Source organism: Nanorana parkeri, unplaced genomic scaffold (assembly GCF_000935625.1).
Source record: "Nanorana parkeri isolate BGI_ZX_2015 unplaced genomic scaffold, ASM93562v1 scaffold1256, whole genome shotgun sequence".
Taxonomy (NCBI): Eukaryota; Metazoa; Chordata; class Amphibia; order Anura; family Dicroglossidae; genus Nanorana; species Nanorana parkeri.
Genome location: NW_017307524.1, coordinates 672,805 through 699,078, shown reverse-complemented (window position 1 = coordinate 699,078; position 26,274 = coordinate 672,805). Strand labels below are relative to the sequence as shown.

Genomic DNA, 26,274 nt, shown 5'->3' with positions numbered 1-26,274 from the left:
TTGTCCTAGATTGCTCACTTCTCCTGCCTTCTCCCAACTCTTCACCCTTTTGTGAATAGCCCTGTAAAAATCTGGTGCTTGAACCCTGCATTTTGAGGATACAAGGGTGCTATACAGGAGACATGTAACAAGGTGCTAAGTATTCCATATAAGTAAGACTTAGAAAATGACCCACAGATAAGCACAGAACACACTAGTGAAGTGACAGTCAGTGGGAAGAACCACCTACCGTGTTTCCCCGAAAGTAAGACCTACCCCGAAAATAAGACCTAGCACTATCTTCAGGGATTTCTGTAATATAAGACCTACCCCGAAAATAAGACCTAGCACTATCTTCAGGGATTTCTGTAATATAAGACCTACCCCGAAAATAAGACCTAGCACTATCTTCAGGGATTTCTGTAATATAAGACCTACCCCGAAAATAAGACCTAGCACTATCTTCAGGGATTTCTGTAATATAAGACCTACCCCGAAAATAAGACCTAGCACTATCTTCAGGGATTTCTGTAATATAAGACCTACCCCGAAAATAAGACCTAGCACTATCTTCAGGGATTTCTGTAATATAAGACCTACCCCGAAAATAAGACCTAGCACTATCTTCAGGGATTTCTGTAATATAAGACCTACCCCGAAAATAAGACCTAGTGTCTTATTTCGGGCAAAAAAAAAAAAAATAAGACACTGTCTTATTTTCGGGGAAACACGGTAGTACAGCAGATCGGCACTCCCAGAAATATTGTTTAAAAGACGCTTGAGTGGGGGAACTACACTTCAACAGAGGGGTAGGTCATTGGTCCGGGCTAAATGAGAGGTAGGTATTTACTTTATTCTTTTTCAACAAATGTAAGCAACAGTCCCTTTAACTGCTGCCCTCCCCACATACTTCCAGTTTGCTCCACTACTGTTCAGTTTGGCCACAAACTGAATAGAATGCACTGTACTTTCTCTCCAGTGACAGCGTAAAGCTGGCCATACACCATGCATTGGGGCGAGTGTGAAACAAAAAGCTGGATTACCGCATCCACACTGTTTATCCCTCTCCCTGCTGAAGAATCCCCTATTGCAGTGGTGGTCAGTGAGAATCCCCCTATTAGCATGGATGGGGGAATGCCCCTTGCCAGGCTATTGTATTCTGAAAGCGGCTGGTGTGCCAGTGTCAGAATACCGAAAGAACAACCTCAGATTGGCTGAGAATTTTCATACCAGCTCTTTCAACAAAAGTTGATCGAAAAAAATCTACTTTAGTTGAATGGATGGGTGACAGTGAGGCTGAGTCAGCAGGACATTTGGCTAGTGTTTGGCCAGCCTTAGTGCATGCTGATTGACCACTCAGGCACACAAAGGTTTATTTATAGGGCAGTGAATGTGACTTTCAGCAAACATTCTCTGGTAGGGAAACTATCACTGTCATTTAAAGAAGAACTCCGGGCAGGATTATTTTAACCCTTGCATGGGGCTACCCCCACATTGCACGTGCTAAGTGCTCGTTTTCCTCTGGGGACAAAAATAATGAAGAAATACTCATCTAAACCTTGCAGCCGGCTGGCAGTTAAGGTGTCCATACACTTCAAATTTCACAGGGTGCGCACCGCTGGCCCTTTCAATCAGCATCCCTCAATCACCCGATCGAAGGAGGCGGTTGGAAAATCTTTGATCTACCAGAGCCGTTAGCAAATGCCCCACTTTGGTCGGGTATTCTGACAGGGGCCAGCGGTACATTTATAACACCCATAGCTAAGCAGAACCGGGGGAGTTGTTTGTGACAGCAATGTTCATTTTTTTCTTTATGGATCTAGAAAAATGTTTATTGCCTTCAGCAATACCTTCACTATGCTGTAGATATTTGTTTATGCTGCATAATAGGGTCTTAGCATTGCTAAGAATAAACCATTCTACTAATGGTAATTCTTGCTGGTGAATTCAAGGTTCTCTAATATATTAACAAACAAAAGCCCAGGCACTATTGCAACAGGAAGTCAGCAACAAAGTGTTAGAACTAAAGGTTATCATGAAAGTGAATGGAGAATGCTGTTCACTTGTCATACAATATCTGTTGTCTGAAAGAGGCAGCAATGAACTGTATGTTAAGTTGAGCTAAAGTAAAGTGCCAGCACGACATACCTCTTGAATGTTTGCAATTTAAAGGAAGCCTGTCATGAGAGAACTAGTGATGGTCAAATCTGCCAAAGCTTAATTTGCAAAAGGTCCGACAAATCATTTTCACAATTTGGTGTACCCAAACTTAGAAGCGCATCCCATTAAAGTCTATAGGGGCCAGTGGCGGAACTACTGCCGTAGTGACCCATGCGGGCACTATGGAGCCTGCAACAGAGGGGGCGGTCAGAAGCAGGATTGTAAGCCTCCTGGCTGAGTCCCCACGTAGCCGCACACGCAGGGCAACAGAACAATCAATATCGCGTTTTGGGGCAGGAGGGGGTATGGTGGTGCATTGAAGTCAGTGGCACCGCAGCAACGCCCCCTGCCCACAGTGTGATCGCCCGCACCGGAACGCAGCATAGTGCATGCAGCATTTTTTGCTATAGCTCTGGACCAGAACGCAGGCATTGTTTTGCCACGCGTTCCGGTGTGGGAAATTATACTGCGGATGGGGGGCGTGGCTGCGGTGCCATTGTCTTCAATGCACTGCCATGCCCCAGAACGCAGGTGTCCATAAACTTGCTATAGAAATTGGAGGGTACAATCCAACTGTCTGCATATGTCTTTTGCCATGACTTTGACTATACAAGGGAATTCATTGGTGGCACAGACATTCCTCTTTAAGCAAATAAGGGAGTACAGTGAATCCATTGGTAGCTGATCAGACAAGGTTTTCTGGCCTAGGCAATGATCATAAGACAGCAGTTGGTATGATATGGTCTGCATTTGCTTATATATGCTGTCATCAGCCAACAGTAGGCCTGGCTGATTCCCTAATTTAAAAATACTCAATTCATCAGTTCTGGTTTTAAAGGAGAACTATGGGGTCAGTGTTTTTCCCCATAGTTCTCCTTGGGGTAACGGGAGGACACAAACTAGCGTCCTCCCGTTACCCTAAGCTCAGTATACCGCGAGCTACAGCTCGCGGTATACTGAGACGCCACACCTGGAGCGGATCCCGACTTAGATGACGGGATCCGCCCAGCTGCGTGAGTGACAGCTGGCTCTGCCTATCTAGAGGCAGAGCCAGCTGTACCCGCCCCCTCCCCCGTCCGTTCCGCCAGTCAGCGCTGGCAGATGGGAGCGGGGAGAGAGGAATCCAGCCCCTCCCCCTGTCACGGCAGAGAGCCGTGACAGGATCGAGAGGTGAGGGAACCCGGTATGTGTTCTCTCACTTCCCGATCTACTGAGCCGACCTGTGACAGTCTCATTGTCACAGGTCGGCTTAGAACTATGAGGTGAGTGGAAATCACTCATGTCATAGTTCTCCTTTAATAGATTCATTTATCGATACTTCTCCTAGTTTAGGTACAGCAACCAGCTAATCCAACATAGCTAATTTAATTTACTTCTAAAGTAGCTCTGTTTTTACAAGGAGTGTATAATGGATTTTTGAGTATAATGGTAAGGCCTAAATAACACAATTAAAAAAAAAAATTACCCCAAGCCTAGACCTAGAGATGCCCAATACTCTATTCAAACTGTCAGTCCAGCAATCTTTGGGCATAAAATGATCAAATCAAATCACACCAGGTCACCCCAACCAACAAATATTTGCTTAGCTGGGTTGGAAATGTTCAGCTTTTTTTTCAGTGTAGTTCTATAAACATAGAGGTAACGTAGTGCTCCAACCTTATAAAAGGACATACAAGAATTCAAATCTGGTTTAACTGTGTGCTCTCATATTACTACAGAAAAGTATGACTAGTTTGAAAATTCTTTTGGGTTTTACACAAAAACATTAAGTGAAGGCAATAAAATGCTTATGAGTACTTACCTACTCTGGCTAATATTACTCCTGAAAACAGCAGTATGATGGAGATGTAGGAGTCTGGCTGATCGCTGGCACGGACACTCTCAAACAACACAGTATTGTTAGTCCAGTGGATTGAGGAGCGGTCTGAGAGGATAGGTTGGTTGGTATTCCCTTGAGATGGATATATGTGGAGCTGATTTTGATGCAACTTCTCAGCATTTAAAGAAGAATTCATACCCGTAAGGATAGAGAAAATGCCCAAGTCAAAGGGGCTTCCCGGAGCAAAGACTGAAAATACGCAAAGCATTAGACAACCAACATGGAGACAGCTGGATATAATCCCTGTGACCACTAAACCGTAATGTCTTCTTAGCTTGGTAAACAGAAAGGTGCCCATTAATCCTGAGATGGCGGAGACAGCCATGAGTACGCTAAGCAAAGAGCCACTGATTCCCTGAGTGTACGCATAACCTGTGGTGATACAGTCAAAGCCAAGGACTGTGGTGTACAGAAATGCTAATCCCAAACCTGCTAAAAAGACAGACTGTCTGTAGTAGGATTTCCAACCATCTGTACAGGTACGCAGGATGCGATGCAGTTTCTGAAAGCAGACAGGGACCGATGAGGTGCGCTCTGCAGAAGGTTCTGGTGTAGGGGATTTCTCTTCCCTTGATACAGTGGGTATGGCTGGAGTGCCAATGAAGTCACCTATGACTGAGCAGATAGGCAAATCACCTAAAAAAAATTTACAGATACACATTTACTGATAACTCTATAACAGCATAGATGAGTCTTTAGACCTTTAAGCACCAAAGAAATAAAAACAAAAAACCCCAATAAATTCAATTTTGCTTATTCATGTCAAATTAAGGAAAGACTCAGTCTACTCAGAACACTTTTCAGCCTTGAGATAATGTTGGTCTGTTGCTGAATCACGCATGTTTTTCTATCCTTTATGGACCCCATTTTAGGATCTCTGTACCTGAGTTACACTATAACAGTTGTTTCTTTTTTTCAATTATTTTACATGACAAAGACATCAGGACACAGACTCCTCTGCAAAACAGTAAAGCTGGGAACTCTGAAAGCATTCCTAGCCACTGAACTTAAGAAATGTATGGGTGATTCTGCTACACGTATTGGGAAGACTAAAGAAAATATATATCGCTTAATTAAAAAAAACAACAGTACTTTAAAGGTACTCCTGAAGTTTGTGGGTAAATAATGCTAACGGCAGTTGACCATATAATAGTTTGCAGTCATTTTCAGTAAGCTCAGTTATTTTTGAGTTGGTTCGTAGTTTTCTTCTATCATTCTGGATATGCTTCTGTTAATGTGCCTCACTATGTTGGGACATTTGGGAAATCAAAGGGAATGACACACTCTTTGGACAGGTATGAATTTTACAAAGAGTGAGGGAAGGAGATTGTTGGAAGTCCACACCTGTAGTTTATAGTGGGGGTCTGTAAGTTGAAATTAATAATCAGGTATTCCACATACCTTTAACCAAAATGGCATGAAAAAAAGACCTCTGTTAAACAGAGCTAACATAAGGGAAAATATTCCAGCAAGTAGAGTTATCTGGTAAAAGGTGCATACGCAGTGCAGTGTAAACTCTCGGCCCATTCCAAAGATCTGTAATATGCTGAGATTGGTGTCAGTCAAAGGTGCATGGGCAGGATTTACATCATCAGTGGCCAACCAGTGGACAATTAAAGAAGATGCCAGTCTGGAAGATGTAGAGGTAAGGCAATGGAGGAGGGTAAACCCAAAGGCTAATCTGATATAATGTTTAAGTATGCTGTGCATACTTGCAACTTATGGCAAGAGCTGCTGCAGCCTTCCTTCGTACAGTAGGCTTTTGGGGGGAAGAAATAATCTTAAATTAAAACATTATTTTTGATGAGGTCCCCATGACTTTACAAGTCATATGTATTTGAAAAATTAAAAAATTGTATTTGAAATTTGAAAAAAAAAAACCTGTGTATGGCCTCTACTCCTACTTATGTCATTCAAAAATATCTGCTTCCATGAACTTGGGGGTGGTCAGGGGCACAGCATGGCTCCCACTAACCCCCAGTCATCTCAAAGCAGAGTGGAAATCAAACTACTTGTAGCCAAGAAAACTGAGACCTGTTTGTTAGTAGGTTATATTTGGAGATCTGAACAGCTCTGTCATTTAATTATGGAGAATGTTTTTTGAAGACTAGATTCTTTCATTAATTCCTCACAACTGTTAACATTCTGTTTTAATATTTTCCAAGACCATGGACATACCTTGCACATTGATAAGTTCCAGTTGTCTCTCTAAATAATGCTCTCCTATAGATTGATGTGACTTGACAGCCAGCTGAGGTACCATTTTATAAACCCTGGAGAGGAAGATAAATTCCACAAGCAGCGACACCAGGTTCCAGCCAAGAATGAATCCACAGCCAACCACATTGGAAGCCCAAGTCATGACTTGACCCACCGACAAAGGGGCGAAGATATTAATGACTTGATCCATCCTTCTTACAGTTGCATTCATTCCTAGGTTGTAGAAGTAAATAAAACAAGTTTACATATAAAGACCTAGAAGCATACACAGTCCTAATGTTTGATATGTTAACATAAGGTTACATTTATTATAGTATATTTTGCTGTGTGCCACTTTATCCAAAATTAAATAAATTTTTCACTAGCGTTCAGGTTTCTCCACTGAGCTTCAGATATGCTTTGCTTCAAACCATATAGTTTTATAAAATGATGAATATTATTCAGATGCCAATGAAACAAGCAACTAACCATTTTTGTATCTATTATCTCAGCTGAACTCCAGGATAAGCAAATATTGTCTAAAAACAAGAGCCATGTGTATTCTTACTTGAATGTTGGTGTACTTTGTATTTCCTTCAGATCTGTGCAGTAATCCAGAGGGAAACTTTGCCTTTGTGCAGGAGCTTCCTGTAATAAGGACCGGTCACTGCTGCTCTGTTTCTGCAGGGTGGCTGGTCTTGTATCCTCCCCTTCCTGTAGTTTTCTGCAAGCAGCTTCTAGTGGGTGGGGCCTGCTGGACCCCTCCCATAGCTCTACACAGTCTATGTGATGTGATGCGATGATGTCACTGCTACTTGTAATTATTATCTGGGTTTGCACAGAGTGGATTTATATCCTTTGTGACTACTGAGTAATATATTTAATTCATTCTTTTTTTGCCTGGAGTTCAGCTTTAAACAATTACTGGCAACTGCACATTGAAGACTATAGCAACTCTAACATTTATTTTGTAAACAGAATTTCCAAAACTATTAAAAAAGTGTTTTATTATTGTGTTTCTTTATTTTATTATTATTGTTTATTTTTTAAAGGTTTCCTCCTATTTTCTTGGTGACAGGACACACATTGAGAGGTAGATTTATACTAAATGTTGCTGTGTTGTTATACATTAGTATGAGAAAATTGACTTTTTAAAAGGGGAATGAGACAGGTCAGCCCCAAGGCAGAAGCAGATGTATGTCACATCTCATAAATTAACCATAATTTACTGATTTGTGAAGTCTTTATTCTAGAATTATGAAACAATGCCTGAGACATATATTAGTATTTCAAATACATGCTAATGTGAAGAAACAGCAACCCGTATATATTAATTTCTCCCTTATATCATTTTCCTAAATTATTAGAAGAGGACAATTAGTTTATTTTTATGGTTTGACAGTTTTCTTTTCCTGTATGCGAGTGTTATTTTATTATATCCGGAAATATTTTTGTGCAAAATAACAAAATTCTTGCTATCAGGATTTTAGTTGTGATTTAAAGATAACACAGAAGTGCTTTCAGGTAGACCATAGTGTTATAGGAATATGGTATGTCTGCTGAAATGTCTTTTACTATGCTGCTAACTATATAATAATAATTAAAATAAAAAAAACAAGATGATAAAAGGGGGTAATGTGATCCAAAATGGTTGACTCTGCTTTGTAATGAACTGTCCATTTATCAAAGTATTATGTGTTAGTCACAAGGGCGTCCCCAAACTTATAGCCTCTGGTGCTGTTGTAGTGGGGCACGTTACTGGGGGGGTTGCTATCCCGGTCTCCAGATCTCACAGACGTCACTGATTGACAGAAGCTGGATGGGTCGCCAGCCAGAGCATCACAGGTTGCTAAGAGCTCTTAGCAACCCGGAACGTTCTGGCTGGAAAGGTGTGCCTGCCACCCCCCTACGTAACCCAATAAGATGCCGCCTGAGGCAATCGCCCTAAGCTGCCTTATTATAAAAATGGCTCTGATTGGTCCCGACAATGGATTGGTGGGGTGGGGACAGACCGAATGGCTTTACTAGGTTTCCAGGTCCAGGAAGACAGGTGGATCTATCAAGACTGGCACCCCTAATTTATCACTTGTATACTCAAATAACATTCTATACAGCATAAACCAGCTTCCCTTTTCTCTTATTTTATCTGCTGTTTGATCCTCTAGTAGCTTATAAGAATTGAAAAAGATAAAATGTACCCGAAATTATTGAACTGTAGCATTTCAAAGGGATGAGTAGCACTGAGGAACACATAAGCATTAGATGCATAGTCCCCCAGTATAAATTGTGCACAGGACCCTGCATCTTTGGTGCCAGTGGTCTCCCCTCAGCCATGAAAACATGTCTTGCCTCTTAGGTCTTGTTCACAGAAGTACTAAAAGGGCGTGCTTTGTTCCTGATGCCCACCAAGCTGTCCCACTGATTTGGGGGGGCAAAAGAGAGACTAAAACCAAACTACCCAATATACTGTATACCAACTCTCATAAAGAATTTACTTTGTGTTGTCCCAAATACTGCATTAAATCTGCTAGACCTATTGGCTTTCATTGCACCTTTCATGGATACCCTCACCTATTGATCCATGTCTGCAAATCATTTAAAAGATGAGTGAAAAGTTGGGTCGAATGCCACCTACACTCGGTACAAGAAAGGTTGCATATTAAATGTATCTATTGCCTGTCACAAGATGGCCTTGTACATGACAGTTTTCTCCTTCTTCTTGTACAAGTTTTGGGATAATGTTACTCTCCCATCGTTTTTTTCAACACAAAAGGGGGAATTTATCAAAACTGGAGCAGACGGAATCTGGAGCAGTTGCCCTTAGTAACCAGTCAGCTTCTCTCTTCAGTTTGTTTAGGTAAGCTTTGAAAATGAAAAGGGAAGCCGATTGGTTGCCATGGGCAATTGCTCCAGGTTCTATCTGCTCCAGTTTTTATAAATTCCACTAGAGAGCATTCCTGAAAGCACAAGTATCCTAAGTCAGTAGTGAATAGATGATACCATGCCAGGTCCCGGGTATTTATTTTGCAAGCTATGAACTGTAAAACAAGTAATGGGCAAGTTTTCTTTACGCTGAATAAAACAGATCCAGGTGCAAGTGACACAGGTACCCAGGGCATGACCATGAGCACGTGATGGAGCTGAATTTGAGTAATTTTAATCATATGAAACCATATAACTCAAAGACATGGTTATTTTCTCCTGTTGGTCTTACCAGCTAGTTGACTTCTGTTATCTCCTGTGATCACCACGATCCAATCTTTCTGAATGGTTATGGTCAATGCCGTGCTTGCAAGGTTTGCCAAGTCAGCTAAAATAATAACCACTCCATAGCAGAATACCTATGAAGTGCATCATAAAACAAATGTCAAATATTTTTTATCTTTTAATAACATTCTCCTATTTAAGTAATTGGGTTATGAAGTATTGTCTACAAGGCTTGTGTTATCTATATCTTGCTAAACACATTGCACTTTATGTACAAAAACTAGAAAAAAGGTGTGTTAAAAGGTGTATGTTGCCTTTAGCAACCAAGTATACCCCATGTGTCATTTATACTAGCTGCCATAGAACACAAGAGAACACAAGCACAGTAAATATGTTAGGTTAGCAAGGCTTAAGTTAGGGACTTCTGGAATATTAGGTCACCACCAAAGGGGATTATGCATTTTTAGGATATGTAACCAATTCTGGTTTAGCGGAAAAAAGACGTATTACATCCAATTTTAAGCCTTTCCTAAAATAAACAAACATAGGATTAGCAAGAATTCTTTGATGGCTTTGTAAACCTAAGTCTTGCTAAGCATACATTCGTCTTTAAAAGTGGAAGCCGCAAAAATCTTTTTAATATTCTTAAAGTAATACTATTATTGCAAAAATAAATAAAGCAGCACTGTTCTACACACAAAGGTACCATAAGTTGTTGGTACATCATTTTAAAGGGTATTTGAACCCCCCAAAAAAGTTTAAAGTGGAAGTAAAGAGAAAAGCAGATTGGTAGGCTGTAAAAGTCTCTTCTGCCATAAAAGCTTCTTTTTCCCATTCGGCATTTTCTTCTTTTCTTGATGCTGAGCCACGCATGTGCAGCTCAGTGTACAGACCCGGCATACCAAGATGAAGCAATTGTCATGCGCATGTGCAGGAGTTACATCATCGGGGCCCGACCAATCAAGCGGCTGAAGACTCAAAACCCAGAAGACGACTGAGCCAAAGATGGAAACACCAGAGAGGGGGGAGTGCAGTCCTTGGGGGATCTGTTTTGCAGTTAAGTCTGCCATAATGTGCTAATATGCTGTGCATACTAGCAAACTAAGGCTAAAAGCTCAAGGGGACCATTTTTTTTTACCAGGGTTTAATTCCCCTTCAATACATTGTGGCTATGCACACTCACTAATATGTAACTATGGAGAAGCCATGGCTGTCCCCCAGGCTGTTCTTCTGTTTTCGACTACAAACACCTTTGCCTCTCTTTCTCATTACATGGGCTTTGTTTTGTGGCCCAGCATAAACTGTATATGGCATGTGTTTGTCCTGGAAGGGAGCTCAATCGTGCACTGTCTGCCAAGTGGTTAAAGAAGATAGCTTGGAAGGAAGATAACATTGTTTGTGATTTAATTTTGGCTCACAGGACAAGGACACAGAATTTCTGTCAAGACTAACAGGTGCTAAAAATGTTCTTCAAGGACTGGTAAACTGCAACATAATGAACTTTGTTGTTTAGACATCCATTAAACATTTCAAAACTGCTTTCAGTGCACCCTGAACCCTCCAAAACGTCCTATGCAAATGTGTCTATAATTGTTTTGTGTGTAATTTTCACAATTTGGAGCACAGTAACCTATCCGATGTACCTATAGCATGCTTTTGCTCTGTTGTTTGGGAAGTCGGCTTTTGTACAGAAAGTCTAGGGGGTTACTGGCGTGCCATGAATGTTTAATCTCAGGAACTACAGAAATATATGGTGTGTTCTGGTATCTGTTTTTGTATGTCAATATCATTTATTATGACAAAAATACTCTCCCCTCATAATATTAATATAGTGCATGCAGCATTTTTTCCGATCACACTGCACCGGAATGGAAGGTACTCCTGTACTTTAGGTTCTGGTGCGGATGATCACACTGCGGGCGGGGAGCATGCCTGCAGTGCCGTTAACATGAATGGCACCGCCATGCCCCCTCCCACTTCACAACGTGGCCCGGCCTGATCTATGCGATCCAGTGCGATCCAGGTTCGGACCGCACCGAACTCACTAGATATGATGTGACTGGGCCCTCAATCCTCGAAATTAATAAAGTAGTGTTCTACTGGAAAGCCAAACCTAATAGACCTTGATGTCTGAGATCAAGTCAGGTTACACAAGAATCAGGACGTGACAAGCCTGACAGCAAAATACAACCTATAGACCTACTGTAAGCCATCCATGCCATATCTGTTCTATTTCATTCTTATAGGAGAATACCAGCATCAGAACTATGCAGCAAGCTGTGACGGATGAATTCTGAATGAACAGCGATGCATGAGCAACTGCAGAAAGAGGAAAGTAACATTGAAATAAAAGTGTAGCTAGCTATGCTGCACAAAATCTACAGCAAAATAAACTAAAGCAAACATAGAGCAAATGCCTATTGCAACCAATCAATTTTCTTGTTCAATATTATGAATCGAGAATTTATAATGTAAAAGGTTGACATTATTATAATTCAACATATTCAACCGAATATAAATAATGTCTTCATGTTTCTGTCAATGAGCAATGTCTTAATATTGCTGCCAATGACACCAACGGGGCTCATTTTACTCCCACAATCCCCTCAGTGTACCCCCAGGCCCTTTTTTTCCTCTAAACCATAAACCTAAGGAAATGGGAAAATGCAGCACCCTACAAGCCATGCACCATGAAGCAACATCCACTTTATTGACCACACTCACACTCACTGGTTATGCCCATAAGCAAATTGTGGGTGGCATGCTATGCTTGCTGCAATTTTCTTCTAAATCCCTTTAAGCCTGGGTTCACACCTACGCGTATCGAATATGCGCGTTTGTTGCGCGTTTCGTGACACGCGTTTTTACCGCGATTCGCCAAACGCGCGTTTCCGAGGGATACTTGGCTGTATCCCAATGGAAACGCGCAACAAAAACGCCGCAAAGAAGCTCATGTACCTTTTCCGGTGTAGGCCGTTTTGTAGCGCGTTCAGACGGGCTGAAATACGGCAAGGTGTGAACCATACCCATAGAAAACAATGGGATTTTCATGTTTGAGCATTTTGTAGAGCGTTAAACGCGCTACAAAACGTACAGGTGTGAACCAGGCCTAAGGTAGGCAGCCCCAATAGTGCACGGTCATTTTCTTCTCAACCCCTCAAGGTGTGGCTTCTAATTCTTTTTAAATGTTGGGAACTAGGGTTTATTTTTATGACCACTGACACCATTGGAAGAACAGTTTTTTGCACTTTCTGACCAGCAATGTAAGGGACTCTATTACATACTTCTCACCATTGCAACTCTTCACACTTCAATGTGCTTAAAAGGAGTCTGCGTTCTTATTACACTGTATATGGTTTTTATGTAACATTGCATCTTTCATTTTCTGACTAAGAATTTCTCATTATGTTATGTCTGCTTTTATTGTAAAACAGGATTGAAAGTTGGGGACTTAGACTCCCAGCACCCACAAAAATAAAATAGCTGGAGCCATCTCTGGCTACAAGGAGGCTCAGATTCTTTATAATCATATCCCTTCCTTCCACAATCTATGTTTAGCGCAGTGTAGATACACCCTCCGTTATCACCGTGTGCGCTGCATGTCATCTGTGCCCTGCACCTCAGTTCTACAGTTGGGGGATGTGTAGTAGCTGAATTTAAAGGTTATCTAAGGTCAAAAACCAAAAATAAATCTGTATTTCTATACTGAATTTCCATACGTTCTATCTCACTCCTCATAACCATATTGAACTAGAAGTTTGTAAGCTTACTGAACATGATTATAGGATGTACTTCCTCAATGCAATGACACAATTACACTCAGAAGTGAACATCCTTCTGTCACAGCTCTTACAAAACCTGCCTTCTAAACTACAACCCAACATCTGAACAATGTGACATTATCATTGATTGCTGTAAGCAATGCATGATGGGATGTAATCTTGAGAAAACTCAAAAGTTGAGTAGCGCCCCTGTCAAAACAGGAGTGCTTATTTAAATCTAGTGCTGTCGGATTGTATTCAGTCTGATACGGATCTAATAATCTACACTCATATGGTTTTCTCTAAACAATCTGTTATCATTTGCATCTGCCTGCCGCTAGGTGTGTCATTGCCACAGAGCAGAGCAACCAATAATAAAGTGTTATAAATGTCTCTGTCTCCCTGGCCAATCACTAGGAGGTTCATGGTCATGGTCAGTGGTGCATGCTGGGAGATTATATAAATATTCTGGACGGACCATGTGAGGTTCTATTTCTCACGTGGGCTTCGGTCTGGGGAGGGGGAGGCTGTTATGGACTGACTGATCTGGCTAGGCCTGAAGCATAAGGAACAAAGCCATGTTCTCACACTGAGGCCTGAGCCCGGGGCCCAGTGGCTGGAACAGGTCCCATGAGAGCAACTTCACCAAGTGTGGGGAGCCTGAGAAGTGATCCTCTGCCGCAACCTGAAGATCTGTTCCTGAATGGACTAGTAGCTTTTGATTCAAGTACTGCAGAGCCTGGAGCTCAAAACACAGATAGCCACAATTGGATTAAAGGTCCTATATCTGTGATGGTAGCAAGTACTTTGTTCCTTTTTTTATTCGTCACCACAGAAGGGCTGGTAACAGTGGCGTCACAAGGGGGGTGTGGGGGGTTCGGCCCGCACCCGGGTGACACCATTGGAGGGGTGACACCAAAATGACAGTAGCTCAAGAGAGGAGGGGACCCGGCGGCATACTTTATCCCGCAGGGTGACGTCCCCTCCTCTCTCTGCCGGCGTCCATAATCAAGATAGCCGCCGGCAGGTAACAACGGTACCACGCATGATGTCATCACGCATGTACGTGATGACGTCACTGCGGGGTGTCACCCGGTACCCTCACCAGGTGTCACCCCGCCTCGGGACACCTCTGCCTGGTAAGTGCTTTTGGAGCAGCCATACTAATAAAATCCCCTAGACAGGCCCATATATTCCAGCGGCTCCTTTGGGGGTGAGTGCTACAGTTGTATCACATTAAGCAATAGGGAAAGAGACACAAAGCACACTGGGAATCCAGGAAGTTGGTGAAAGTGATGGGCAGACAGAAGGCAGCACTCACTACATAAAAGGGATTTTTTCAAGTAAGCTTTGATTGCATTATCATAAACAACTCCATCCCTGGAAGAAACTTTAACAACCTTTTCTTACCAAAAGTTTCCAAAAGTTGTTTTATGTGAATTAATACATATATACATAATACAATGATAAAAAATACATCTGATCTCAATCTCACTCTGAATCAATACCTGAAGATTATATAAAAACTATAAATATGCAGAATCGTGACACCAAATACAGAAATCGTTTAGCAGTTGATTAAAAACTCTTGTAGGAGAATTGTTTCACAGTGGAGGTAAGTAATGGAAGTGTTTCCATAGGAACAGTTCCCAATGTAACCTTCATGTTCTACTATGGACTAAAATAATTACAGTCACAATCTGATTGGTTGCTTCAGACAACACCTCCACTTTTCTATTCCTACAAATCACACAACACCCACATTAGAACATATATTGATATCTGTATATCTTCTGTAGGACTAAAAAAATATTATTTGTAATCTCTTTTTTACTTTTAGCGAGGTAAATACCGTATTTGCCGGCATATAAGACGACTCGGCATATAAGACGACCCCCTACTTTTTGTGTTAAAATATAGGTTTTGGGCTATACTCGTTGTATAAGACGAGTATAGCCCCAAATAATGTTTAAATGCACCCACTAACATCCATGGCGGTATTCCCGAGTGTGGCTCGGGGTTCATCTTCAGTACCATAAGCTGTAACCCCGAGCCACACTCGGGATTACAGTCTCTTACCTTGTCCACGATCCCCGCTGTGTCCTCCGTCTTCCGCCCCTTGCGAGCTTCCGCGTCGCAGGGGGGCGGAACCGGCGGCAATTTTAAAAGTAAAATAATAGAACAAAAAACGAAAAAATAAAATCATCAGACCGCCAGGGAGGCTAATCTGTCAGCCCGCTGGTAATACTGTATGTACGGTAGCTTCGGCTACATACAGTATACCGCACTGAGCCAATCACGGCAGGTTTTGTATGAATGAATACAGGCTTTGTATTCATTAATACAAAGCCTGCCGTGATTGGCTCAGGGCGGTATACTGTACGGCACTGATTAGCATAAGAATTTCCCATACTCGTCACTTCCCAACTTTTTGAATTGAACCACTTAGTTAAATAAACTAGATTTTGTTTCATACATACACCAAAAAAATAGATTAATAAAAAAGATTAGATCCCTTTGTTTTTTCAAGCAAATTTTATCTAAGCAGCTCAAAGAATGAAATCAAGAGTTTCCACTTTGGCAAAAGTAATTTTGCTGCATAATACATTTTAGCTAACTCACTCCCTCCATCCCTAATCAGAAGATTCACTGGACTGGTAAGTCAGCTGAGCAATCCTTAGATGGTGGCTGCATTCGTTTTGTTTTAAGCTTTTGTCCCCTTTATTTTTATTTTTGTTTCCTTTAATATCACTTGGTGACCCTGTCAGTAACACATTTCCGGTCCTAGGGTGACAACAGTCACACACTGTACTGTACCTATGGAGAAGCAGTTTTGTCACCCTAGAACAGGAAGTGTGTAAGGGCCACCAACCACTCAAACAATTCCCCCTTTCCTTGTCTCCATAACAAATGTATATATCAAAGACAGGCAGCAGGAGAGCTGTCAGCATGGTCACAATTACAGTACAATAACATACAAAAGGATTAGAAGGACCCTGCTTGTGAGAGCTTACAATCAGGGCCCGATTTTCTACAAGGCCAACCGAGGCCCGGCCTCAGGGCAGCAGGGAGTAGAGGGGCAGCAGGGGTGTGGAATTCCTATCTCCCGATGCGCAGGACATGCAGTTCCGGGCGCCGGGCGGGTAGTTGTTTTCTACTTTTAGCTCTGCTTTGGGCAAGCAAAACTAAATGTACAGTGGGGAAACTGACGCTTGTTTTGTACAAGTGATCTCGCTGCTGCCGCCGAAATCACTTGTATGCATCCTGCATACAGGGGGCGCATTGAGGAGCCTGGCATTGGGGCAGCAGAGAGAGTAAATCCGGGCCTGCTTACAATCTTTCCTACAGAGTAGGGTAATTGAGCATGGTCACACTATAGCAGTGTTACTTACATGATCGCCAGTAAAAAAATTAAGGAAAAAAGCCTGAAGAAAACAAATGCATCTACCACATCTACGGACTGGTAAGCTGCAGTATATTACATTTTTGTTCTTGGTTTTAGATGCTCTTTAACAGAATTTTAATCTGAGGATAAAAAAAAGAAACACAAGAGCAGTCTATTATGTACGTCATCCTGGAGGGCCTGGGTTAGTTTCAAGTACAGCTCCTGGTAAGACGTCCACCCACATTCATTGAACCTGGAATCCCTGGCATTATCCAGAAAGGCTGCCGTGTCTGAAAGTGTTCACTAGCAGAAGTGTTATAACACAGTTCACTGAAACCTACACCATTTACATAATATACATTTACATGTGTCTTGTACATGAGCAATATTGCTGGATGAATGCAGTAATTTTAAATCTGGTGGAGCCCTTTGCTTCCTCCATGAGTCACTGAATTAAAATAGCGGACAGGAAATTAAGTTAACGAACATCTAACCAATAGAAACAGAATGTCAGTGTTCTTAACAATATGCCTAAAGATAAGTTAAGCAAAGCAAATGCTGTGGGTTGCTCAGCATCAGCCAGACCTGTTGTAAAGCAAACGCTGAAGAATATTTCACCCAAAAACCAGCCCCCATTTCATTAAAGGAGTTGTAAAGTCCCTGCATATACTCTCCTGTTATAACATCAGCATTGTAATAAGAAATATATTCTAGAGTTGTTTTTGATAATGCAATCAAAGCTTACTTGAAACATCCCTTTTATGTAGAGAGTGCTGCCTTCTGTCTGCCCATCACTTCCAACAACTTTCTGGATTCCCAGTTTGCTTTACATCTCTTTCCCTGCTGCTTGATGTGATGCAATCTCAGTTCTCAAGACTACTTATCCCATCTTGCATTGCTTCCAGGAAGCAATGATAATGTTACATTGTTCAGATGCTGAGTTGTAGTTCAGGAGGCTGGCTCAGTGACACAGGGCTGAGTGAAATTGTGTCAGTGCATTGAGGAAGTACATCCTATGGGCATCTTCAATAAATACATATTTAAAAAAATTCTCAATGGTTATAGTTTTTAGGAGTAGGATAGAACTTATGGAAGACTCCTATTCCGTCTATGAGTGTCACAAGGACAGAAAGCGAGGAAAATACTCCCCATTGGGGTCAACAACAAAAAAAACCTGATAAAATTTGTGGCCGTTTCCCACTCCATTCAAAATGATTTTATTTGAATTTTTGGCAAGAAGGTTTTATTCCACAAGAATAGTTCAGTGTGTTGTTTATTTTAAATGTGGTTTTCAATATTGCAGTAAGTTGCCATGAGCTGTAATACATAAGCTTAATGGATCTTTTTTTGCTCATTAGTGTGTCTGTGGATGGCACTTGGCACGCTGGTCCCAACCAGGCCTTCTAATGACAGGGGATTTCCACCCACCTTCCAAAACCATGCCAACAAGCTCACTGGCTTCTGTCTAAATCTTAGAAAAAGGAAGTGCTTGTACGAGTGCAGAATTTTCTTTAGGGGTTATAAACCCCAATTTTATAGCCTTGCTCTGAGACACAAGACTGCCCTACATCACATATGATTAACGTTCACACATTTATTTTAATTCACTATAATATAATATTTTGTTTTATGTATCTATTATTCAGTTACATTTTGTTTTATAAAATAACAATGTAATATACAGTAATCAAAGACCCCCCAAAGTTGCTGCAATGAGGCACAAAGCAAGAAATTATCCTTGGAGAATACAGTTCTTATATCTCCAGAACTTACCTTTATTCCTTGGTTTCCTATCAATCCAGTCACCAATCAAAGCCCCGAATATCAATACAGAGCCAGCCACCACTAAGCCAAAAACAGCTGTTAGCAGCAGGTTATGTCCATACAGCTCGATAAGGAACACTGAGATGGCAAAATGCCACATGCGATCCCCCTAATGGAAGAATACAGCACAAATTGTTACTAGGTATCTCCATACACCCAGGAGGTCATATTCATACTCCAACATTGCACTGTAAATAAACTCCCCACTTCAATGCATTTGTCTAATAGTTAAGATACCTGAATGCATTTTTAAGATTTAACTCCTGAATTTAGTGTCACTTTACCAATTTTTTTTTTTTTTAAACCAATAAAAGTCTTTTCATTAGCAATGCTTTTATCTTTGGACTATTTTATTATTGTATTGTAATGCTGATGCTACTGTTCCAAAAGTTGTCAACAATGAACCTACCAAAAAAGTGACCTTACCCATATTGACAACGCACAGCTTACATAGACAAGAAACTTTGGTCCCATCAGATAGTTCACCGCCGCACCTGGCAACAAATCACAGATTAGTATAAAGACAATGGCAAGATGCCCATTGACATGAAGGCATTTTTACCAAGCCAATAGATCACAGTTATATGAGAGTAGGCAAGTAGTGGACTGGCAGCTTTGGCAGAGAAGCAATAGTCCTTTACTGCTCGTGATAGATACACTGGCCAAAAATAAGAAACTACATTTAACATAAGTTCATGTACAACAAATTTCACTTGATGGCAGACTACAAGAACTTTATACACAGCTGCATGCTACTGATATAGTATGGGTAACTAGACGGTGGAGCCAGAAGATGCATTCTATGTAATGGTTCATCACTTGAGGACATTTTGCTACTGCTATCCGAATTCACAGTTTTTTTAATTCCAATTTTTTGAAATGCCCAAGTTTCATACCCTTTTATCTCTTTATAGTCCTGTACTCCCACATGTTAAGTTTGGTGGCTGATTTTTACTTGGAAATGTAAAGCATACCTTTTTACTCAGCATGCTCAGTGGAAATGCTGCTTACTGATCTCATGATGCAAAGCTCTCTGCTGGCAGAGCTGAGTAATAAACACACTTCTCAGATCAAGTTTCCTCACACAGACTTGTACTGTAGTAGTAAGAGAGGGGACATGTCAGATTGGTTCTTTTACTGAGAGCAATGGATCTAACCAACTGCTGTATCAGGAAAGTGGTGTTAAAAGAGAACTATGGGGTAACCTTTTTATCCCATAGTTCTCCTTACGGTCAAGGGAGGACATATACTAATTTCCTCCCATGACACAAAGCTCAGTATACAGCTGGCTATATACTGAGAGTGCCACACCCGGGACGGATCTTGACAATACTGATGAGATTCACCCAGCTGGCTGATTGACAGCGGTCTCTGCCTATCTAGAGGCAGAGCCAGCTGTGCCTGCCCCCCTCCCCGTCCGTTCCTTCAGTTAGCGCTAGAGGATTGGAGAGGGAAGGAGGGGGAATCCTTTGCAGGGAGATGATCGGGAAGTGAGCGAGCGACGATTAGTGTTCACTCACTTCCTGATCTATAGAGTCAACGTGTGACAGTTTCAATGTCACACGTCAGCTCTAACTATGAGGATGAGTGTAAATCACTCACATCATAGTTCTCCTTTAAGACTAGGAAAATGGGGGATGATAGTACAATGCATAGCTGACTGCATATACTGTGTGTTCTTTGACTTCAAAGACTAAACTAAAAAACCTTTAAACATAGTGCAAAATGAGACCGGTGCTCTGTGATTGGAGTTAGAAAACATGACCAACTTAGGCAAGGCCGGCCTATGGGGTGTTTGAGCTGTGCGGCCGCACAGGGCGCCGTGGCAACAGGGGTGCCAGGTGGCCGACACAGCTCATCCTCGGGGTGACTACAGCCTGCGGCTTCTCTCCTCCTCACCGCTCGGCCATCCGACATGAGAGCGCTCCCTCCTCCACCCCCCCCCCCTTCAGTGCTGTCCTCGGATCCCTGCTGCCTGTATGGGCTGAGGCAGCGTGGGTTCTGTGGAGAAACTGACGGCCGAGTGGTGAGAAGCCGCCGTCATCCTGTCAGTTTCAGGATGACAGCGGCTCTGTGCGTGGCCGAGCTGAGGATCGGTAAATATCCTCTTTGTGTGAAGGACAAACACTGGAGTGATCGTCTGAGCACTCCAGTGTTTGTAAATAACTGGGGACACATAGTACTATGTGTCCCCAGTTTTGAATGAACAGGATGTGATTTACATCACTTCCTGTTCATTCATGGATTTCTGAATGGGGAGAAGCACTCACTATAGAGGCTCCTTCCCATTCAGAACCTGGTGATAGTAAATGTTTTACTATCATCAGTGTCTGAATGAATGGGAAGCCTCTGTACTGAGTGCTTCCCATTCATTTAGAACAGGGGCTGCAGAAAAAGAAATTGAGGACTTTGTGTCCTCAATTTCTTTTTCTATTTTAAAATTTAAATGTCAGAGGTCATATTTCCTGTCCTCATAAGTAATATATAAAAAACACTCAGAGCACAAACCTAAATTATGTCATTTTATTGGCATTGTTTTAATACATTAAAGTGATTTTAAAGTCAAAATGTTTTTAAGCTCTTTCAAATGCTGATTAAATCTCTTACAATGGATGCTGCTCCTTGATGTTTGAAAATGCTAGTTTGCTGCAGAATCAGCTAGTTCCCTAAATACTGGCTCTGATGTCCTGTTTTAGGGTAACTGCTTTCCCTTGTAGGGTCCTACTGAGCCACCCTTGTGTGTGCTAGTAAGCGGTGTGCATCTCTACAAACACATAGGTACAGCAAGGCATGCCAATACACTGCTCCCTGCTCCAAGCTAGTAAATGGACGGCTGCTGGAGACTGCTCTGTCCCATGTGATCTTGTACTGGACAGGAACTTCAGGGAACCCAAGCTGAGAAAGTTGGAGCCAGCTGTTCAGAAACACATGATGGTAAGAAAGACGTACTTTGCTGGGAAATGTAAATTTGTTTAATCCGGATTCATTATTGAAAAAAGTTTGACAGTGTAATACTACTTTAGGGAGGTCTCCTTAAAAGGAAACATGTAAAGATAAAAATGTGGGAGTTGCCATGGCTGATTTTGTTAAGCAGAAGGCTCCAAAACAGCCTTATTATGGTTTCAGACAAAGCAACTGCCCTGTAAAACGTATGAAGGCAGTAAAGTGTGGAAGCTCTGAATACCCATAATGCATGCTTCCTGGCCAATCAGCAGCCGGCTTCCCTGTATCAAGAAAGGGATCGGAGCATTTTGGCAAGCTCGAGTACTCGCCCAAATACTCGGTATTGGCAGCAATACTAGTATCGGTATCGGTGCATCACTACAAATCAAGACAAGATGGTAAGGAGGGCCCCGACTGTGAGGGCTTACAATCTAAAGGGAGGGGCAAGTGATACATGAGGAGGTAGCAGTGTGGGGATGAATTGTTTGAGAAAGTGATAGTTCAGTGGTTAGTTTGAGGTGGGATAGATTTCCCTGAAGAGATGAGTCTTTAGGGAACACCTAAAGACAGAGTAGGATATAGCTGGACAGGTTGGGGTAGTTAGGGAGTTAGAAAGCAGGAGGTCATGGGAGGAGTGGAGGAGAGGGTTAGGTTGATACTTTGAGATGAGGTTGGAGATATAGCCGGGGGCAGAGTTGTGGATGGCTTTGTAAGTGGTTGTCAATATTCAGAATTTTATCCTTTGAGCGATTGGAAGCCAGTGGAGGGATTGGCAGAGGGGAGTTGCAGACATGGAGAGTGTCTTCCCACTGACCACCAGACATGTAAGAGGGTCCTTCCCCCAGGGACCACCAATTTAATGGAGCCCTTTTCCCACTGACAACCAATGTAATGAAACTCTTCATCCACTAACCACCAATGTAATGGGGCCCTTCTCCCATTGAACACCAGTATAATGGGGCCTTTCTGCCACTGACCACCAGTGTAAGAGGGCACTTTTCCCACTGACCACAAGCATAATAGGGCCCATCTCCCACTGACCACCAGTGTAACGGGACCCTTCTCCAAATGGCCACCAATGTCATAGGGCCCTTCTCCCACTAACCACCAGTGTAATGGGGCCCATCTCCAACTGAACACCAGTGTAATAGGGCCCTTCTTTCACTGACCACCAACGTAAAGGAGCCTTTTACTGACCACCAATGCAAGAGGGGCCTTCTCCACCTCACCATCAGTAAAATAGGGCCCCTCTCCCACTAAGCATCAATTTAAGGGAGCATTAAACTGACCACCAGTGCTAGGTGGCACATCACCAATAACCAATCAATGTGAGGGAACACTATGGGGGTCATTCACTAATCTGCCAAAGGATTAAGCCAAACCTTCAGCTAATCCTTCAGCTCGCTTCAGCTGCAGAAACCCTTCGGTTTAGCCGAATCGAAGGGCTGCTGTACAGGCTATTCACAATGTTAAAGCTGAACTCCAGGTAAATATAAAAGACACACACTTAGGCAGCTCTGTGTTCAATAATAATTCATTAAATGCAGGGCCGTCCCTATAATGAGGTAGCCAGAGGCAGTTGCCTCAGACGGCATCTCATTGGGGAGCTGCCAGTTGGTGGTGGTGGTGGTGGGGTGGCAGGGAGGTGGCTACAGCATCCCAAGAGCTCTCAGCTACCCGTGACACACTGTGTGGCTTCCCACCCAGCTCACTGACATCACCAGTTGCCAGGAGCTGAGCTGGGACGCTCTGGCTTGCTCCCCGCCTATCTCCAGGTAACCAGTGACATCAGTGAGCTGGGCGGAACGCCAGACAGAGCCACTGACAGTGCGGTTCAGCATCCGCCACTGCCCCCCTTTCGAACAACAACTGCCCAAGTCCTCCCAAAGACCATTCCCTGACAACACTGATCCCCAATGACATCACCTAAAGTTCCAGTCCAGCACTGCTGCTTTGGGTCCAAATGGAAGATGTTTATAGTGTATTCCATTTTACACTTATAAAATGTAAAGTCTTGTGAGACACTGCAAGATGCCTATTGCCGTTCCACTGTCAAAGGAGATTTCTTTGGAGGCCAGTGAGAGCACTCTTATTGACATTGGAGGGAAAGTTGGTGCATCATCTCTATGAAGTCAGGGAAAATTAGGACCCAGTAAAAAAAATAACTGTAATGGTTTGCTCACATCTTAGCACATGCGTTGGCGTGCGCATAACACAATGCGTTGCCATACTTTTTAAAATTAACATGCCTTGCAGATTATTTTGTACCTTTTTTAGTTTACCATGCGATGCAACATGTTAAGCTATTGTAGAGTGAATCGCAACGTGCTGTGCAAAAATGCAACAGGTCCAATTTTTTTTTTCAGTAAACACCAATTGACATGAACTGAAACCATAGAAAAAAAAGTCTATTGGCTTGTCCTCGCATTGGGATTACATTGGGCAACAAGCTCAATGCTGCTGGTGTGGACGAGCCCTAATAACAAGCATCCTGCGGTGGTCAGGGCTTTTACTTTACAATATAGGCATAATGATATACAGTGTAAAATACGCCTGTATTTGTGGAACCCAAGAGTCCCATCTACTGCGTTTTTCTGTTCATAGGCTGTTTATAGGAATGTGTGGACAAGCTGTACATGGGTATACTTGCTTACTTGTACCGGCGTTTATACATACCTATTCATGAGGGTAGGTTTCATAACCTGTGAACTTGCACATCATAAAGCTCCATATGCCCCTCACCCAGTTATTTTCTGGAAAGGCCCAGACTAGACATATCACCTACCTGAACACTTTGGCCTGCCCACTGCTTCTCCTTCCCAGGAACTGGTATTTCTGTAATACTGCGCTACCCACCATAGAGAATAATGGAATGCCTATCTACCTATAGGCCTGCAGAAAAATGAGCAGTCTGTCATACTCTATATAATGCCACCAATGGTGATTATATTATTATATATAAAATATGGAATTGTCTATAAATAGATGATATCACCACCAATATAAATACACCTTTACACAGACACCTATCTATAACATCTATATAAAATATGCAAGAAATGTAGTGGTGTGTATTTTCTGCAACCTATGTACTGCAGCGTCAAAAAGGATGAAAATTCCTCCCACTCATGTGTTCACATCATAAATCACATGATTAGCGCACAAGGGAAGATTCTCCTTCTCTCGTAATATGGGGAGAGGTCTGCTCTTTTCTACAAATATATGTATACTGCACTTTGATGGATTGGGACCCAGGTTGCAGTGCTCTAATCTTCAGGTGGACTAACTGTGAGGCCTGGGGCAGCTGCCCCATTTCCCATATTTTTAAGGTACCACTGAGGATCAGGATGACAACCTGCACCTTGAAAAATAGGGTAGCTCCCTTACTTCTGTTCTCAAAGCTTCCCCTGAAAGCCAAACTGTGTTTTACCTATGAAGGGCAAATCAACAAGTTTGCTTTAATGTGCCCTTTCCAAGCAGCATAGGGTAATCTTTCCTTCAATCACCCACTGATGGGTTCAGTTTCCAAGAACAATGAAATATACCAGGTACTGGGTACAGAGTAGTATGTGACTCACGACAGTGCCGCCACTTGTTCATTCGACCAGCAATGCTACATGGGGTGGAGTTATCAGCCTTGCGCAAGCTTCAGCTGGAATGACTGGAGCTTACAAAAGGGGTTCCTTTCTTCTCTCACGGTGGGTTACACAACAGCGGGGGTGAATAGGAAAGATGAGTATGTGCTGCTGGGGTGGAAGAATTAAAGCAACCCAGTTGCTTTGGCAAAGCACAGGTTTCTTTTGAACATACCCTAGGACCTTTGCTAGGCTTCGACTGAAAGTGGACCCTGCAAAATATTTTCTACAACATCAGGAAAAACTATTTTATTGCAGTCAATTATCTAAAAAACAACAGATGAGTCTAAAAAAAGATTATGATATATAGCGTATAAAACATATTATTTTTCATCTTATGGTAGCCCCTTAAAACTGCTCACACCCCACTGCGGCACTGCACATTGCGTCACCCATTGTGGACGACCTATACAATGTCAAAAAGAGTGCCTATGAGTATCGCTTATAAATGTTCCAGGCCAAATGCAATTTACATTATTTAAATACTAAAACTGCTTACATTATAACTGTCCAAACTATGAACGTATCTACATCAAATATTTACCAAGTATTTTTTTCTTGTCTTTGGCTTGGGTGGAAGGGAGCTGCCCTTGTGTCCTTTCATTTCCCGGACCCTCTATTTCTTCTAATTCTTCCAGCATTGCAGATCACTATAGAAAAGTAAACACCCAATTTAATTTACATGCAGTGTATGGAGCACTGAACAGAACACCGCACACTTAGGTTTAGGAAATTATATGTGCGGTATAAGCTTATTAGGATAACATCAGCAAGTTTACGGACATTCACTTAAAAATATCAGACAAAATACATTAACTTCAAAACATATTTTTGACCTATTTGACCGAACACACTAACTTATTGTTAATGTAAATACGTTTATAACAAAAACAAAAACGTATACAAACACAACATCATTAGCTAAAAAAGGAATATTATATTATTATTCTGTATTTAGTAATGTTACATAATACTTCTATTTAGTAATAAACATTATAGGAAATGTGTACAAACCCTTAAATGCCTAGAAGCCTAAACTATACTAAATCCATACAGTCACATACTAGTTCGATGGATTGTTATTTTTATTGTAAACAGATTAACTGGACAAGATCACAAAAAATCCCAGGAGATGAAACAAGGAAAGTAAAACTGTTAAAATAAAATGTCATAATGATACACAACAGACTGTCGGGATGTCCACCATGCACATCACTTAAAAGAAAGCACGCTCCTCTGTGGGTACTTACCATAAGCAGGCAGAAATCAGTTCTCTCATGTGTCCCAATGTGATTTTTTTCA

At 42.0% G+C, this 26,274-nt stretch overlaps 1 protein-coding gene across 1 annotated transcript; it reads right to left on the bottom strand.

Moving 5' to 3' along the window:
- Positions 1-2,248: 2,248 nt before the first annotated feature.
- LOC108797292 (solute carrier family 40 member 1-like) lies at positions 2,249-25,613 on the bottom strand. The gene is made up of 8 exons (XM_018568868.1): positions 25,517-25,613; positions 18,821-18,888; positions 18,344-18,503; positions 11,628-11,743; positions 9,432-9,558; positions 6,197-6,451; positions 3,941-4,606; positions 2,249-2,328 (listed from the first exon to the last, which is right to left on the bottom strand). The coding sequence occupies exons 1-8, from the start codon at positions 25,611-25,613 to the stop codon at positions 2,249-2,251; spliced, it is 1,569 nt and encodes a 522-aa protein (XP_018424370.1).
- Between the last annotated feature and the right edge of the window lie 661 nt (positions 25,614-26,274).

Excerpts from the sequence above, each read along its gene's own strand:
- LOC108797292 (XM_018568868.1), bottom strand. The coding sequence starts at position 25,613 with ATGCTGGAAGAATTAGAAGAAATAGAGGGTCCGGGAAATGAAAGGACA. Across the intron at positions 18,889-25,516 it reads AGACAAGAAAAAAATACTTG|GTGCGGCGGTGAACTATCTG; the intron begins GTAAATATTTGA and ends ATTTGTTGCCAG. Across the intron at positions 6,452-9,431 it reads TAACAGAAGTCAACTAGCTG|GAATGAATGCAACTGTAAGA; the intron begins GTAAGACCAACA and ends TCTACAACCTAG.